General features: G+C 43.5%; 3 protein-coding genes and 1 long non-coding RNA gene across 7 annotated transcripts in view; 3 read left to right on the forward strand and 1 right to left on the reverse strand.

Moving 5' to 3' along the window:
- LOC131132043 (GRB2-associated-binding protein 3) overlaps positions 1 to 4,583 on the forward strand; it is a 59,290-nt gene extending 54,707 nt beyond the window's left edge. Inside the window, 3 exon segments of the mRNA XM_078791740.1 lie at positions 3,656 to 3,679; positions 3,681 to 3,776; positions 3,889 to 4,583. Coding sequence (XP_078647866.1) covers positions 3,656 to 3,679; positions 3,681 to 3,776; positions 3,889 to 4,005 — 237 coding nt within the window. The 3' untranslated portion in view covers positions 4,006 to 4,583.
- LOC131132048 (uncharacterized) lies at positions 1,947 to 5,671 on the reverse strand. The gene is made up of 3 exons (XR_009130297.2): positions 5,281 to 5,671; positions 3,846 to 3,954; positions 1,947 to 3,765 (listed from the first exon to the last, which is right to left on the reverse strand). It is a non-coding gene; the product is annotated as an uncharacterized LOC131132048 (long non-coding RNA).
- On the forward strand, positions 4,779 to 13,419 carry LOC131132037 (APC membrane recruitment protein 1-like). The gene is made up of 2 exons (XM_058077207.2): positions 4,779 to 5,762; positions 9,081 to 13,419. The coding sequence occupies exon 2, from the start codon at positions 9,187 to 9,189 to the stop codon at positions 12,139 to 12,141; it is 2,955 nt and encodes a 984-aa protein (XP_057933190.2). The 5' UTR covers positions 4,779 to 5,762; positions 9,081 to 9,186; the 3' UTR covers positions 12,142 to 13,419.
- A 152-nt stretch (positions 13,420 to 13,571) lies between these two features.
- zc3h12b (zinc finger CCCH-type containing 12B) overlaps positions 13,572 to 18,307 on the forward strand; it is a 33,281-nt gene continuing 28,545 nt past the window's right edge. For 2 of the 4 annotated variants that reach the window (XM_058077963.2, XM_058077965.2), the window contains exon 1: positions 13,598 to 13,684. The gene's annotated coding sequence lies outside the window, so the exon portion shown is untranslated. Of the gene's footprint in view, positions 13,782 to 18,307 lie in introns of all 4 variants that reach the window. The other 2 variants (XM_078791746.1, XM_078791747.1) reach the window with 2 other exon arrangements.

Below are 18,307 nucleotides of genomic sequence, written 5' to 3' on the forward strand. Positions count from 1 at the left end.
GGGGTGTCGTCTACCTGGTGGGCTCTGCTGCCTGGTGTGTGTGTCTCTGTCCCGCCCTGGCACTCTTGGCTCACGTGCCCGGGGGGCGGGGTTGGGCTCTTCCCCATGCGGGTCCCGGTTCTCCTGCGGTCTCTGTGGTGTCACTCCCTGGGCTGCCATGGTGACGGATGTGTTGCCGGGGCGCGGTCCCTGCTGTTCTGGTGGTTGTAGGAGCTGCCTCGGGGCGTGTGGTTTGTCCGCGGCTCCTGGTGGTCCGGGGGTGGCGTAGCTGGCACAATCTCTGGTGGGGCCCTCCGGGGGGGAGCTGGCGGGCCGGACTGGCCGCCACGATGGGCTGGATGGGGCTCGTGGTTGGTCCTGTGGCCCGGGGCTTACTCCGGGCGGCTGGCTTGCCCGGCTCGGTTGGCCGGTAGTGCGGGGTGGGCGTGTGTGGGGCCCCGATCCTCCCTGCTGCACTGCACCACCTCACATACATGTAGGACTTTGGGGGGTGGCCTGCAACTGGTTTTGCCGGGGGCGAAGGGTTTCCTTGCGGATGCCCTTTTGTCCTCGGCATTCCTCTGGCTTGGTCACCCTTCAATTTTAACCGCACCTTAGACACTCAGTTCTGGGGGGGATCTGGGCAGGCATGGGACCCACCATTGCTCAGCTTCCCTCCACACACACACACACACACACACACACATACACATACACCACACACATAGGTCAGCCATACGGGGCAGGCCTATTTTTAATTGCACAATCTACACAATACCATCTTCACACACACAGGTGTAGCGGGCTGGACCGGAGAGCCTACTGCCTACCCCCGCGATTGGCCCACTGGCTGCTGGGGCTTGGCGGCTCGCTCGGGGTGCCCTGGGCTGCAGGATATTTTGGTCTGGTCTGCCTGGCCTTCCTGGGGGTCCCGCTGGAACCAGCTGACGCCGGGGCTTGCCCTGGTGTCATGGTTGGCGCTACCTCCCTGGGTCTGTCCTGGGTCGCGGGCGCCAACGTGCCCTTTGGGGGGGCGTTCAACGGCCTCCAGGCGGAGGGGTCCGCGCTGCTGGTAGCCGGAAGTCTACGGTGGTGGCTTGGGGTTGTTGCGCTGTGGTGGCTGCTGCGGGGACCGGGCTGTGTGTTGGGAGGGGGCCTGATCCTGCTCATGGGGACGGGGGCCTGGGTGCCGTGTGGGGATGGGGAGCATGCTCCTCGGGGTGGGGCCTGCTGGGGGGGCGGTGCTCTTCCGGGCGTTTGGGTGTCTGCTGCCACTGGTCCTATGCTCTGCCGCATCGCTGTCCCTGTCTTTGCCCATCCCCAGTCTTGCCTTAGGGCTCGTCGGGGATGGTTCTCCGGTACGTGGGTGGAGCGCTGCTGGTTCTGGGGGCGGGGGGGGGGGGGGGGGGGGGCTGGCCCTCCCGGTGGATGGTGGGGTCCGTCGGTGGCCTTGCGCTGGTCTTAACTCCTCGGCTCTGGTGCTTGGCCTCCCCGGGACTTGGAGCTATGGCTCTCCCTCACGGGGGTGAGCTGCCCGGCGGGTGTCGGCCGGCCCAGTGGAGCGCCTCACCACTCGCCTGCTCGCCCCCTCCGCTTGCTCATATGCGGGCCTCCCCCCCTCGCCCGCTCCTTTGTCTGCCACACTGCCGTAGCCCGGATGCCGTGGTCGAGGGGAGTCTGGGGGTGCTATGCCTTGGCGGTCCGTACCTCCCTGGGCTCGGGGCCTGGTTGTGGGTCTGGGACCCCTGGGTCCCCCGCCCTGTGATGCCCCGGACGCCCCACCCAGGGACGTCCACAGCATGTGCTTGCATGTGTGTGTATTGAGTGGATGGGGTGTGCATGTGTTTGAGTTTATTTTATGTATTTATTGTTTTAAATACTTAGATAAATAATGATTAGTTTTATTATAATTATATATATATATATATATATATATATATATATATATATATGTATATGTGTGTGTGGGTGCGTATGTGGGTATATGGCCATATAGATATACGGGGGGGGGGGCTCTGCGGGGGTCTGGCGTAGGGCGTTCTATCTCTACCGCCCGGTCCTCCATGGGGCAGTGTGCCCGGGCCTCTTCTGTCCTGGCCTGGGCGGTCCTATGTCGGTGGTCAGGCCTGGGGTTGCCTGGGGCGGGCCTGGTTCTGCTTCCTGGGGGTGTGTGGGGGGCGGGAGGCGGTGCCTCCGGCCGTGGACGGGCTCCCTTCCGGCCGGCGGGGGCGCCCCTGTGCCCACAGGTGTGTGGCCTTCGATGCCCTTCTGCCCTAGTGGGGTATGGTCTCCCGCTGGTCTCGGGGGTGCGGCTCTCCTCCGGCCTGCTGGCGCCCTGTTGCCGGTTGGGATTGCTCCTCCATGGCCTCTTGCTGGTCTCTTCGGGGAGTTGCTTTGGGGGTGGGTCTTGGGGAGTCGGCCCTGGCTTTGCCCGCACCCACGGGGCCGGAGGATCTCTGGCGGTGGGGGCTTGACCTGGCTGCGCGGGGCGGGGTTTGCTGGGTGGTAGAAGGCAGTCTCTCTCCTTTTGTCATTCTCAGTGACAATTACACATTCACACACTCGCATTCACATACACAACACACCTCCATATGGGCACTCCCGACCCCACCTTTCTCTTCTCTCCTCTTCTTTTCTGTTCTTCTTGCTCCGGTCCAGTCGCTCCAAATGGCATAACAAAAACATCAAATAACGGCAAATAAAATTTCATGGTATAGGGAAGTTGTAGCCAACACCTTTCCTGACACAGAGCAAATCTGTCTAGCATGTAAGGGCATTTAGATCAACAATACTATCTGCCCCAATGGCTGGACGGGACAAAAAAAAAAAAAAAAGTCAATATAGAAATGAAAAAAAGAAAATCTAGAGAAAATGCAAAATGTGACGACAAAAAGCTGAAATATTAATACTAATAACTAACACAAATTTTTGCACTGAAATAGTAATCCATTGTTATCATGAATAATCATGGCTGACTGCAAAGTAGTATTCATTCTCTATAAATTGATTTTTTTCATTGTTAGAGAATAAAAATCTGTTTATGTCCTTCTACATACGTTTCTTAGCAGTATTAGAGCCCGGCCACAGAGTCACTTTTACACTTGTATTCTCCAATGTAACAGTCATAATCGAAAATATGATGTCTTATACAAAAAATAATATAAAACATAATCACACTTTAGCATTGAAAGCACATTGTATTTCCTGCAGTATCTATTGTCTATGATCAATGTAACGTTACTCACTGGTGACCAGAATAGAATACTTTTTGTGGTTAAGGAGCGACTCACGATTGACTTACTTTGTTCACAGAGAACCCATATACAGTAAACATTCACACAGCATCTGCTGTCGGCCACAACTAATACAACACTAACCAAAGACGCTACAGCAAGGAAATAGTTGCCAATTCTAGCCAGCTGACGTCAAACACTTCACAACACAGGCCCCGCTCCTTGAAGGTGCACACAAGTCACACTACATATCACTTTGTTAATTTATCACATCTACATCTTTTGATGTTTCAGTTTGTGGAGTAGGTCACTAATGGACACCAATGGGTCGGCCGGTTCTGCTCTGGATGGCTTTTTTATGTTGTAATGCTTGTAACAGAAGTGATTTCTGGCATACGTACGTGGAACACTGTTGACGCTTCAAGCTGTTTCTTTGTCTGCAGGAGTCGAGGCAACAATGCTCTCTCAACTTTTGATGTGGCTATTCAACCTTGGCCAAGAAGACCGAACCTCGCCTACTTGTCGTTGGATTTTAACTCGGCATCTCCTTCTCCTGTACAGAAGGTATAATACAATAGGATATGATAAATGACACAAATGCAGTCAGATGATTAGACACAATATGGATCCTACCTCCGTTTGCCATCATTTCCTCATGACCGCATCTGTCTTGTAGAAGCCTCTCCTCTCTGACGAGCACAGGGTGGATTATGTGCAGGTCGATGAGAAAAAGACCCAGGCACTGCAAAACACCAAGATGGAGTGGACAGATGTGCGACAGTCCAAAACATGAGTTGAAAAGCCAGGATAAAAACATAGAATGCTGACAAAACAATTTAAAAACATTAAAAACAAAATTGTGTTATTGTGAACTTGCACTGGAAAAAAATAACCGTAAATCTGTTGTATAAGTTCTCATTGATCTGTAGCATAATGTTATATGTAAATATTTCTAAAGTAAATCATGAAGAAAAATATTTTCAGGATAAAACATTTGTATATATTTTCTTATGCACTAATTATAAGAGGCTGGCCTATAGAAAGGTTTGCTAACATGCTAACAGCATGGACATTAAACATCCCAAATATTGGTGTTGGAAAATATATGTTTGCCATTTTGTGAATTGGAGTCCCTGCCCTCTGGAGTTCCAATTGTAGCTTTTGCATACAACTCAGCAATTCATGCAAGATTGAAGCAATACAGTATTGATTTGGGCAGTGATCAATTAAACACTGAACAAGTAACCTGTATCACAGTCTGAGATCATACTATTTAAAAGGTGGACAGTTATGATACAGTAACTATCATACATAATTATTGTTATACTTTATTATTGTAGGTTTATTATTATATTATTTTTGTCAGTCAGAAATAGGTACAATGTATAGCAATGTTACAACATTGCAAAAATCAACAAAAATCAAGTCTGTGATCTGATAAAGCATGACTTTAATTTCATACCTCGTTCATTTCTCTACTCCAAATATCAAAGAAGTAAGAGCACATTTTATAGGGAAAATTGTGCTTTTGTTAACACTGACGCAAGACAAGAGCTGTGCTCGATCCATGGAGTTTGGCAAAGTGCAACTGAAAATCTGTTTTAAAAGCCAACAGAGTAGCCACAATGCAAACGGGACATGTAGTATTTCCGGGCAAAAAAACCCGGCCACACGGCCAATTCAATTTAAATGACATTTCGTCTCCAGATAAGTATTAAAGCAAATTAATCTCCTATATACGGTTTCTTGAAAGGCTTTAATTTGTACTTAATTTTCCAAGCGATGCGGTCCAACACTCAATATAAATACGATATGAAATTGAAGATGAAGACGTAATCTAGCATGTATACGAATGGAAATACACCCGATATCGTATGAAAATAAATAAATTTTTAATGAGTCCACACTCCTATAGGGCGAGCAAGCTCACATTCAGTTTTTTTCAACAAATATACGACACCATGGCGTGTCCACCGAGTGTGTACCGATCATAGTGCGTCAATTGAACGAATTAACAATTAAATGAGACCCACAATGTAGGGCTGTGGTTACTAATGGAAATACTTACAAATAAAGAATATACACGGAAATGATCTCAAAACGCATACTGCGAGTATGTTCGTGCTGATGTGACGCTCGATAGACCACAACAGTGTTTCCACGTGTTGCGTCACAAACATGCGCCGACAGAAGACTGTTGGGTAGCATTTAAAACACTAGCATTTTGTGCTCAGATGATATTGGCGTGCGTGGTTCCATGAAGCGTTGCGGCAGAATCCCTGGTTATTTTTACGGCGTTCTTCTCCGTGGGTTGGATTGTGATTACATACGGCGAGGCAGTGTCCGGACACGAACTGGAGTTTGGCGGTGGCTGCTGACGGACATTAGCCTGTTAGCCAGCACCAGCTACTAGCATTAGCTGAACCAAATTAAATCGTCGATGCTGTCAGATGGGACTGTGAAAACGTTTGAAGCCAGGGATTAAAATAAAGTTAGTGATACCATTAACCTTGCACGTAGGTCGATGATGGGAGACGATGGCTGCGGCTGGTAAGTTTGTTTCCTTTATGTCTCCATAAAAATCATCTTGTAGTGATGCTAATCTGGCGACTTTATGTTGCTTGTCATGATTCGAATGTTGCTGTCTGTATCATATTTGACTTAATTCAGTACCTCGTCAAACTTACTTTTAGCGACCTAGCTCATTCTACTGCCATTATTGTTTCTTATTAAAACACGATTCAAACAAATCGACCTGTATTCTGCCAGTATCTTTCTTAAAGGTGCTGTCACTTTTCGTCTCTAAACGACACTTCTCCCCCACCAAAACGTATGACAACACCACTGCTTGCTAGCATGCGTTACAATAATAAAATGATTGGCGTTTAATAGTGGGCAGATAGATCCAAATATTGATACCAACATTGGTATCAATATTGATCGAGATTTAGACTTAAAAATAGTTTTTAGGGTTACCTAACCAAGGCAGACGGCACTGTTACAGATACAATATATTACCAAAAGTATTTGCTCACCCATCCAAATGATCAGAATCAGGTATGTTAATTACTTGGCCTGGCTACATATGTATAAAACCAAGCACCTACGCATGCTGACTGTTTCTACAAACATTTGTTAAAGAATGGGCCGCTCTCAGGAGCTCAGTGAATTCCCAACGTGGAACTGTTATAGGATGCCCCCCGCCCCACACACACAACAAAGACGGGTACCATCACAGAGGTAATGTACATTTTACCTTTGACATCAACGCTAACATCAACGTTAAAGTACTGTCTGTACTTGTGTGCAGTCCACAGTTCTCTCGTTCCGCAGTATTCCATTGCCACTGCACTCTTATGACTCTTATCAAAATATCTTAATAAATCATTGCTGTTTATTGGTTGAATGCGGTCTATTATTGAATAATCAAAAATACGCATATTTCAACAAATTAATCATTTTCAAGCATAAAAAAATTCTGAAATAGAAATGTCTTCAGAAGATGCATTCAAAAACATTGTGATATGTGGTGTAATCGTCCCTCGTTTAACACAGTTAATAGGTTCATAGGTTTACATAAAATCTGATTTAATTATCGTTGTAGTTCCATATCGAATCGTTTACCACAATGGAGAGTTCCCCTACTTAGTATAGATAAAAACCTATTTCTATCTACAATTAAATGTGATTGAGTTAACTGTGGAACGAAAGCCATCAGACCAGAGAATTTTGTTTCTCATGGTCTGAGAGTCATTCAGGTGCTTTTTGGCAAATTCCAGACGGGCTGCCATGTTCCTTTTACTAAGGAGTGGCTTTCGTCTGGCCACTCTACCATACAGGCCTGATTGGTGGATTGCTGCAGAGATGGTTGTCCTTCTGGAAGGCTCTCCTCTCTCCACAGAGGAACGCTGGAGCTCTGACAGAGTGACCATCGGGGCCTTGGTCACCTCCCTGACTAAGGCCCTTCTTCCCCGATCGCTCAGTTTAGAAGGCCGGCCAGCTCTAGGAAGAGTCCTGGTGGTTCCAAACGTCTTCCATTTACGAATAATGGAGGCCACTGTGCTCATTGGGACCTTCAAAGCAGCAGAAATTTTTCTGTATCCTTCCCCAGATTTGTGCCTCAAGACAATCCTGTCTCACAGGTCTACAGACAGTTCTTTTGACTTCATGCTTGGTGTTTGTGCTCTGACATGCACAGTCAACTGTGGGACCTTATATAGACAGTTATTTATTTCCAAATCATGTCCAATCAACTGAATTTACTGCAGGTGGACTCCAATTAAGCTGTATAAAGATCTACAGATCTAAAAGATGCACCTGAGCTCAATTTTGAGCTTCATGGCAAAGGCTGTGAATACTTATGTAAATGTGATTTCTTAGTTTTCTATTTTTAATAAATTCAAAAAAAGTAAAAAAAAAAAACTTTTTCACATTGTCATAATGGAGTATTTTGTGTAGAATTTTGAGGTAAGAGATTAATTTAATACAATTTGGAATGAGGCTGTAGCATGACAAAATGTAGAAAAAGTGAAGCGCTGTGAATACTTTCCGGATGCACTGTATATCACTATATTGACACTTACTATGGTACCCATTATGGCATTGGATGCTCATATCACCTCATACTTTGGTACGAGGTGCATTATTTAAAAAAAAAAACCAAACTGTATTAGGAAAGCAGGAAGTGAACAAATGTAACAGTTACTGATTGTAAAAGTACCAGATGGAGGGGTAGGATTTAATAAGCTTTGCTTCTTCCTACTCCTTTTGGACATGTGGAACTGTGAACTAATTATGTGATGCACTCAATTGTAATTTGATGCATGTTCAAATGAAATAAAACCATTACCATTACCAAAACTATTGTGCGAAAAACACAATCTGAATCAAAATATAAACATAAAATAAATTTTAAAAATACCAGCAGCTGTTTGTGTGTTCCCACAAGAGCATTGATTTGCTCTCCTTTATCTTTCCCTCTTGCTTTCCACCACCACTCTCACTCTGTGCGTCTGCTCAGGTGTGTTTTACTGGACACATGCTCTGTGTGTGCGAGGCCGGAGCACAAGTTACATGGTGCGGTTTGGATGAATGACTAGGTTAATCATTGCAAACAAGCAAAGAAAAAAAAGTTGAAAACATGCGGTGTCTTCTCCTCCACACAAGCAGCTCCTGGGTGCTGGTGCATCAAGATAGTGGTACGCCATCTCCATTTTGCACAGGTCACAGACCACTGAATCGTTACATTTAAGTGTAAAGTATTTCCATACATTTGACATCCTATTGCCAGATCTTTTCTTTTCCCCCCAAGTCTGAGTGACGACGCATTGACGTGCATTTCTTGGTCTATGTATTTTTTGCTTTGACGTCCTCGATGACGTTGACGCATTGTCCCAGCCCTAGTAGGGTCTTTTGTGACCTCTTGGGGGAGTCATCACTGCACTATTGGGATAATTTTGGTCGGCCAGCCACTCCTGGGAAGGTTCACCACTGTTCCATGTTTTCCCCATTTGTGGATAAGGTCTCTCACTGTGGTTCTCTGGAGTCCCAAAGCTTTAGAAATGGTTTTATAACCTTGTCCGGACTGATATATCTCTGATCACTGATAAATTCTTTCTCATTTGGTCTTGAATTTCTACAGGTCCCAGCATGATGTCTAGCTTTTGAAGATCTTTGGGGATCTTTTTTGCACAGAGCCATGTAGAGTTGGATTTTTTCCTCCCTTAATAATAGTTTCATTTAAAAACTGCAGATTTGTTAGATGATCTGAAACATTTAAGTGTGACAAACATGTAGAAACATGAAGTGGAAAATGGACAGATCATATCTAACTATGATGTATGACATTTGTTATTCTTTTTATTGCAGGGCTGCTGACGGGTGGACGGAGAAGTCACTCCAGTGAACCAGACTTCAGTCAGTGGACCTTTGGCAAAAACAACCTTTGATAAAGTCATGCTTTTTTAAACAAGCAATGGCTTCTTGTGACGTTGACAAGCCGCCAAGTAAGACCAGGGACTTGGATACTGTTTCGGGAACACTTTCGAGATGCAGCCTCCCTGATGTTACAGAGGAGCACCAGCCTGATACATCAAATGCTATAATCAAATCTCAGAAAGCTGGGAAATTTAGGACTGCCCTGACATTCTTTGGTGTTCGCAAAAGCATGTGTATTTTACCAAGCTTTTTTGGAGGGAGGAGTAAAAACCAGAGCAGGTGGTCTTCTAAGAAGGGAATGTACAAAAGCAAAACACATGATGGGCTAAGCCAAATAAGTAATGACAACAGCCTGAGAGGTGGATCCACTTCCACTGCGGATTTTGAGTACCACAACCAGAGTGACCGCGTTGAAAAGCTCCACAGTAATGAATGTAATGTAATGCCTCTCCCCAGTGAACATAAATCGCAATCCCTCAATAGACAGAAACGGAGTCTGAAAAGCTTTTTAAATAATTTTAAGCATCACAAAAACCATAGAAATTGTGGTTCAGAGAAAACTGAAACGATTGTGATGTCTTCTCCTCACTGCCAAAAAGTGGCTGTTGTCCAGGACAGTCCCCACCAGTTTGTCACAGAATGTCTGGAATCTGAACCAGCTGTGCCTGATTTTGCTATCTGTGATATTTCTCTGGCACCTGAATGTACTGATGTTGAAATGGTGGCTTTTGAGAAGAATCTAAAACAAGAAAGGCCAAAAACTGAGCTTGGTGATGATTTAAGTGTTGATCATATTAATGAAATTAATTTGATGGCCGTGGTTTCCAGTGAATACAAGGACATTGGTAGAGGACATAGCGAGCCTTGCCTGTTACTTGAGATGATGCCTGATGCAGCACTGAAGTCTGAAACACCTGCAAGCTCGTCTGATCAACTGAACCTAATTTACGGAGGTGAGGTGGCCTCACTGAAGAGCTTTGATTCACTCACTGGGTGTGGGGACATCATTGCAGATCAAGAAGATTACAGCCTCACAGAGAGTACTGCTTCTGGAGAAAGGAGTAGAAATGGAGGTGTAAAGAGGGCCTCCTGTTTTCTTACCTATCAGGGCGGTGGGGAGGAAATGGCCTCACCTGAAGATTTAGATGAGCAGTGTCTTGAAGGTTTCTGGGATAATAATGCATCAGCAGACCCTTGCTTTTCTTGCAACCAAGACCACACCAATTCTGCCAACCCCACATGTTCACACAACATGGCCTTGGTGAACAGTGATGGTGCACATCAAGCAAGCGCAATGAATACGGCAGCTGATGTGTTAACCCCTCAAAGCGAGCATCAAGAATCTGTCCCTAATAGCGATGAAGGCTACTATGATTCAACAACCCCAGGTCCAGATGAAGGACAAGACAGAATAGACCATCTAAGGACAGACAGATTACCGAGGGACAGTTATAGTGGGGATGCCCTCTATGAACTGTTTGCAACAGATGAGAGTCTTATCAGTCCACATAATGAAAGCAAACATAGACTGCCAAGTTCCATACCAAGTGAGCGACTAGATGAGACTGATTTGGCCTTCACTGATATTAATGCATTAAAAGGAACAGACCTTTATAAGGGGAAGGACTTCATCGAGGTGCAGGGCACATGTAAGACCTTGGAGTTGACACAAAATGTAGCTCTGCAAGCGATAGACTTGACGAAGTATCATTTGAGTTCAACACCACAGGCAACAGAGAATTATGAAGCAGGTGCATTTGATGAAAAGGGAAAAGTGCTTGCTTCCTCAAAAATTACGAATGTTGAGGAGCAGAGGCACAGCAACATATCATTCACAAGTACATCTGATCCAGATTTTGAAACATTCTGTGAACCCAAAGAGCAACAGCTTGAGGAAAACAAGCCTGTTGCATTGCCGTTCCGAAATGTCAATTCTCAGACTCTGGATTGTAGTAGTCTGGATGGTGACCAAACCGTGTGTTTCTCTCAAGCGCTTGAAAGCTATGAGAAAACCTCTCAGATGCTGAGTGACTTGCACAACACAAGTGTGGATGTCTTGGAGACAAACACTGCCCTCACCCCAAACATGGAGGCCTTACCCACTATAGTTGCGTTTGATGTTGTGGACTTGCATAATGAGGGGGAGTACGACGAGCAGATTCACATAGAACTGGAGGAGGATATCTCATCACCCTATCAGGAATTGGAAGACTGCTACCTCCAAAAAGATGCTTTTGCAGAATGTGACTATCAAATGTTAGACTTGTATGAACAGAGTCTGATTAGTAACATGTGGGCCATCGCTAGTCTCCCACGGCACCGAGGCCATACAAGACATAGCCAGACCATGTCCAATCCATTGTCTCTCGAAAGGAGAAGTAGGTCTCTGGACACGGAAAGCCTTCAGTTGAATATACCTGATGCATACAGACAGGGCAGAGCGGCTTCCCTTTCTTGTCCCCAAGCTGGGAGAGACTATGAGAGATATTACAAAAAGAATGTCCTCGTGTCTGCACCACAGGTTAGAGATGGCGGTCGAGCTATGGCCTTACCATGGCAAATGTGGTCAGAAATGTCTTTCAGCCATCCTCTGAGAGATGGCGGCCTCACTGAAGTAGTTCAGAAACATACATTATTTTCTGATTCATCCAGCAGGCGTTTACCTAACAGTAAAATCCACCTTTGCTCTGATGTGCCAATGTCACAGGAGGCAGAGCTTTGCAGTAGGCCATGCCACCTTCCCTTGCCATCAGGGTCTTGTTTATCTCACAGCACCTTAGCCACGCCATGCAATACAGACAAGGATGAGTTTTGCAAAGCTGCTGCCGATTTGCAGTCATACATTCAGTGTGGTAAAAGCAGACAAGCGGCTATTAGGGAGAAAGCAACTCACACTAGTGTGCCTACAGATGACCCGCCAAAGGATGCGACGAGTACTGCAGCGGACAACAAACACCACAGCCTGAGCTTAAATTTGAAAGGCTCTCAATAATACAGTCAGCAGGACAATGATGTGACATTGATTTTTATGCTCATTATGTGCTCATTATGTCCTACTTGAACAATCTATTTGAAATGCCCTGCTCAAAGAATTAGCTGAAAATAAATTTAAACTACAGCAGACTGGTTATTGGTATGTGTAAATGGTATTTACACACAAAGGAATGCTTGCATCTTTACATCCACCAGTTGCCTCCTAAATATTTCACTTGACATATTTGTTTCTTGTTTACCGCGTAGATTTGCCCCATTACATGTCTCTGGTGTGTTTGTAGCTGTTTTCTTTGTTCACTTCATTTCAAGGTCCAATATTTTTAAAGCTGACATTACATTTTTACAAAAATCTAGTAGTCTGTTTGCAGTACAAAAGGACTCTTGCTCACTTTTATTGTGGTATTGAAAATGTTGAAATGGATTCATACTTCTTGCACATACCATTACTGTAGATAATATTGCAGGATCAGGTTTGTGTAGCAGAGGAGTGAAATGCAGCTTGAGAACGTACAGTGAAAGTAAGCTACAAGGAATGACTGCTTCACATTCACATCTTGTGAATTTAATTTTTTATGGTGTCATCAGACATTGTCTCTTAATAGTTATTCTCTGCTCTTTGTGTAAGAGTGTACTCAAAATGCTATTACAAATCTGTTTTGGAAAATCTGTTTTATCAATGTAGAACACTGCCTTAAAATAAAGACAGTGTAAACACGGCTTAATGTTCCTTGCCTAGGTAGGCTCATGGTAGACCACTTTCTTGACTTGACTTGAGATTAAAGACTTGAGACTGATGTGCAAAACACTAACCTTTGCCCACCTCTGGTAAACTTGAATTTCTTCAAGGTTTGCAGGTCCGTTAGTGTTTTTATTCATTCTGGAATACTAGCGTGTTTACTGATGTTTACTGATTGCTAAACATTTGATGAGCAGCAGTCACAGAGGCGGTTTGAGGCCTTCTGGTTTTAAAAACTTTAACACAATCTTGCAATAGTTTCTTGTGATTTTCAGGGGGAATGTCCCCTTATGGTCTCTGTAGAGAACCACTACTTTTAGTGCACACTTCACTGACACTTGTAAGGAGAGTTTCTAGTTTTATATACTAGAAAACTAAAACGACATGAAATTAGTAAAATGCACCGTTTCCTGCGATTGGGTATGAGAATCACATAGCATTACTTGCATTATAATTGGATTTGTACCTTAAGTAGTGACATTAGTTTGTACACCTGGAATAACTGTGCAATGGCTTTATACTCTGCATTTTTTTAAACAAAATAAACAGTGTTGTAGTACAACTTAAAAATGCGCACCATAATTCGAGATGCCAAAGATATATCTTTTTTTGTATCTGCTCAGCCCGTCAACGCACGTTGGCGAGCTGCGTTGTGTAGGGACTATGATAAAAGCGTGCTGCTGCAGTTAAGCTAAAGATGTCATGACTGAGTTGATCTGGCAACCTCCGGCAAACTGCGACAACGGAGCAGCGCCAATGGCAGCCACATATCCGTGGAGCAACCGTGCAGGATGACAGCTACAAGGTGAGATGGCCACTGCTGGTTTGGCAACGTTTCCGCAGAGTTGCACAAGGTGGGAACGCTTGACAACTTCGTCGTGTGGCCGCAGCTTCAGCACAGTGTAAGAATTTCATTTGTAACGGGTGTCAACGTGAAGTTACTGGAAATGTGAGCGCGCTCGCCAAAGCTAAAGCTAACAAGCGTTATTTCAAAGGTAGCATGTGGAGCTACACAGTTCAAGATATTTTCTACCCAAATAGACTGCCTGCTGTGGTGTACCACTTGATTAAAGCCGAAAAACTATTAGTCTCTCAGGAGCTACCATGACAACTTGTAGCCATTACGCGAATAAGAGGTAGCTAAGTAAGCTAGACTGGTTAGGTGTTTGCGGCTGATGTTGACTGCATGTTTTGCTAGCCTGTGCTAACTCCAGGGCCCTAAATGATGTATGATGTAAAAAAGAAATATATAAAATCAGTCTTCAGTATTACAATAGTCAATGCACATTATATCAAAAGTATCACATATTGTATTGACTTCTCAAGCCACCTAAACTTGCAAAATAGCTTGAGATGACATGACACAACGTTAATATTGACGTTTGCGAATAAGTGCAGCATCAAAGTCACCAGATTTCTATCAGGAGTTCCAAGACCTGACTAATTTACAACGCATTTTATCACAAGCTTGTTAATTGCCGGTAAGTGTGTTGGGTAACGGCTGTAAAACTTCAGCAGTTCTGTCAGCAACTATGCCCAACCATTTGAAACGTGATTAAATGCTGCCCACAGTCATGTATTCAGAGGCCATAGTGCAACAAACTAAACAGGAAAGTTGTACTTTCTTGCAAACTTGTGTTCAGGAAAGACAGCATTTCACTTTTTGTTGATTGGTTGGCCTCTTAATTTAGATTTTCAATTAACCATACCCTCACTGGCCACAACTTTAGGAACACCTCATGAGATTCAATTTGCTTGACACTGTCACAAAGGTGTTAATTTAATTCCAACTACACTGCATTATTCTGAGAGCTGTTTCTAATATTAATACTCATTAAAGTAGCCTTAACATTAGAAACGCACATTTTTTGGTAGGATGGATTTCAGGTTTAAAGTACTACAAACACTACACAAATAGTAAGAAATGTAATGTTGTCCTAGCTTAGCAGTAAGTCACCAGAAAGGTGGGCGGCGTTGATCACACATAGGTCAGAAATGTTAAAGATGATCTCGAGTACCTCTGGTCTTGTTGCTATGAAACACAAGTACACATGCATATGCAGATGGTCTCTTGCAAGGTAAATGATTGCATGATTCTGCTTCACTCCACAGGGATCATGTCACATGTTTTGCGTTTTGTGTTTTATCAGAGCAGATTTTTTTGAATCAATATCTTGCTTTGATAGCAATAATAAATCAGACCTCAGTACCTGCATTCCTGCAATAGACAATCTCTGATCACAGATCAGGTAAATTGTGTACATGGTCTTGATAAAACACCATCCGAATGTGATGCATATGTAATGAAGGTAACCAGAAAAATATTGATGCTCTCTGCAAGGAAATACAACAAAAGTTTCCCTTTTGCATACTATTAGCTCTCTATGTACTCCTCCTGAACCTGTACAGGCACTGTACTGAAGCCTAGCGTGGGCTGTCTTATTTAATATAGATTGGATTCCATTTCCATGGTCAGTGGAGACAAAGGTCTATGGAGTAAAGTCCATTTTTATTGAAGAGTTGCGGTGTGCACAATAGTGTAGCTGTAAGTGTTCTGCATTCACTGGCGGCCTGAAGAGATGATGAGCTGTGTTTGCTTTAGTCGTGACTTGTAAAAAGGAGTTAGCTGATGACAAGACTGTGTTGCTAGGCAACACACATCCTGGGCTGCGCCTCTCGAAGCTGGCAGTGTTGTATCTGCTCGCCATTAAGACGTGTGTTCCTAAAGTCGCCAGTTACTAAGACGATGGTGGTTTTTATGTGTAGGACAAAGCATTTTGCATGGCGTTGACCATAATTTGTCGCCAAAGAATGTTGTTGACTGCAGATTGTCTTTCAAAGGGCTGGTGGCACAGTGATGCACTGATCAGCCCACACTGTCTCAGGTTCTATGCACTCATGCGTGTCTGCCTTCAATGTTGCTTTTGTGCTTCCAGGCGAGGGCTGTTCTGCAGCACATTAACAGACTGTGCGTGAGGACTGTTTTATTTGAATACCACTAGATTGCGAGAATAGGAAAGTCACATAGATAGTCGATGGTCGGGGAATTGTGACACTGGTTGTGACATCTGTTTTTGTTGGCACCGCATTTGTATCAATTCACAGTGCATTTATGTAATGCTCACAACACATTAGTTGCATTGTGAAGTGAAAGTTATTGTCGTCATGGCATGAGAAATGGCGCATGTGACTTGCAGACAGATCACATGCAGAGCACTGTTGATGTTGCTCTGAATATTCATTTTCTCATCGTTCGGTTCATTGGTAACATTTTCGCTGCATAACAAAAAGAGGACACAAGCTAATTAATGCAGCTGCTGTGGATGCATATTAATTATCCATTGCTGCAAATAAGCATCAGTTAATTTGTATTGCACAATTCTAATTAACAGGCCACAGGCATTTAAATTCCACACCTTAATTTTGATAGCGGAACTTTAAACGTTTAACAGTATGCTTTCCCTTGCGTTTCCCACAGGGCTGCCATATATCTGTGGTGCACGGGGGCTGGCAAATTACATGACATAATCGTCTAATGTGGAGTTAGTTGAAGATAGCTTGTCAGAGTCTAAGCCACACTCGGGTGTGTGACCGCTCATGTTTTAATCACATTCAATGGACTTCTAAGATCTTTATTTACAACAAGAGTCATCAACATGGTGCCTGCCCGCCAGTTTTAGAAATGGCTCAAATAGCACCAATTTCCAGTGAGCTGCATCTACAATTTTTGGTTGCTATTATTGTTTAAATTACACTTACTGTACATACAAATTTGAAATGTATATATTAGGGCTGTCAAAAATAATGCGTTAACGGCGGCAACTAATTAATTTCATTACGTTAAATATTTTAGCTGTATTAGCGCATGCGCACCAGAGAACGCACACCTCGGGTGCGATGGGTGTGTCGTCATAACACAGTGGCGCATCCTCACAATCTCTCAGAGCCTGACACTGTTTTAGAACTTAATTCTGACCTGAACACACACCGCAGTACAATTAGATATACACTATATACTGTATGTATCTCCATCCCACGTCTCTACTTCCTTTCTTTCACATTCTCAGTACAAGAACACCATATGCATTCAGGCACACTCCGAACAGCACAAAAACGGCTTAACGCACACACACGCGTGTGTTTGTAAATTAACAGGAAGCTCAAGAAAAACATGAAATGGATATTCTTATCACTCACTTCCTAACTCTTAAGCAGTTTATTTTCTTTCAAAAAAACTTACGCTGGCGCATAAAGGGTTAATTCAGATGTAGAGTTTGCTGCATTTCAAGGTTTACTGAAATAACACTGAAAAAATGACATTTTCCTTCAACTACTACGTATATGTGATGTCTGTGAACACAATCCCTCATTGCTCATAACACAGTTTAAAGTGGGATTCAAATGTTCTACTACTATTCCAGAGACTAGTATTAGACAAATTGATTTTTTGCTTGATTGGCATAGTCAATTCATTTGGAGCTCTTAATACGTAATGATATATATCATCATTTATCTTTCTATTCATTAAATATAGTAAGAATGGGCATATTTCAGAATTAGTTGTTAATGGTGGTTAATCATGATTAATGCGTTAAAAATCTGTGGTTAATCTGATTAAAAAATGTTAATCATTTGACAGCAGTATGTGATATTTTAGATAATATTTGTACAAACATGGTGCAAAGTAATTCATTCATTTTCTACCGCTTGTTCCTCACGAGGGTCGCGGGGGTGCTGGAGCCTATCCCAGCTGTCTTCGGGTGAAAGGCGGGGTACACCCAGCCAATCACAGGGCACATATAGACAAACAAACATTCACATTCATACCTATGGACAATTTTGAGTCACCAATTAACCTAGCTTGTTTTTGGAATGTGGGAGGGAACCGGAGAAAACCCACGCAAGAACATGCAAACTCCACACAGAGATTGCCGAGGGTGGAATTGACCCCTGGTCTCCTAGCTGTGAGGTCTGCACGCTAACCACTCGACCGCCGTGCGCCTCCCCATATCATTAGCATATAATTTATTATTTATCATGTATTTAATTAATAACTTTTAGGTAAAGAAGGGTAGGAAAAAGACGAAAGAAACAAAGGACTGGGCGATATGAACCAAAAACTCATATCCCGATATATTTAGGTTGAATACCAATGTACGATATTTTTTCTACAAAGTGAGTTTAGACGAAATCCAAACCAAATGTGTGTCGAGTTGTTGTTTTAAAAGAAAACACGAATAAATACCCAAGATGAAGATTTCTTATATTTTAAAGCTTCTTACAAGATGCACATAAAAAATAGCATCTGAAATGATTTAATTATTAAATTATTTAAACGATTATTTGGATAATTCGAATACCTCAATTACAAAAAGTGGTCAAGGGTTTTTTCCACATTTCGAAGAATCGCTTGTGTCACCCACGTCGA

This window comes from Doryrhamphus excisus, linkage group LG1 (genome assembly GCF_037039965.1).
Source record: "Doryrhamphus excisus strain RoL-2023G ecotype Guam linkage group LG1, RoL_Dexc_Guam_v1.1, whole genome shotgun sequence".
Classification (NCBI taxonomy): Eukaryota; Metazoa; Chordata; class Actinopteri; order Syngnathiformes; family Syngnathidae; genus Doryrhamphus; species Doryrhamphus excisus.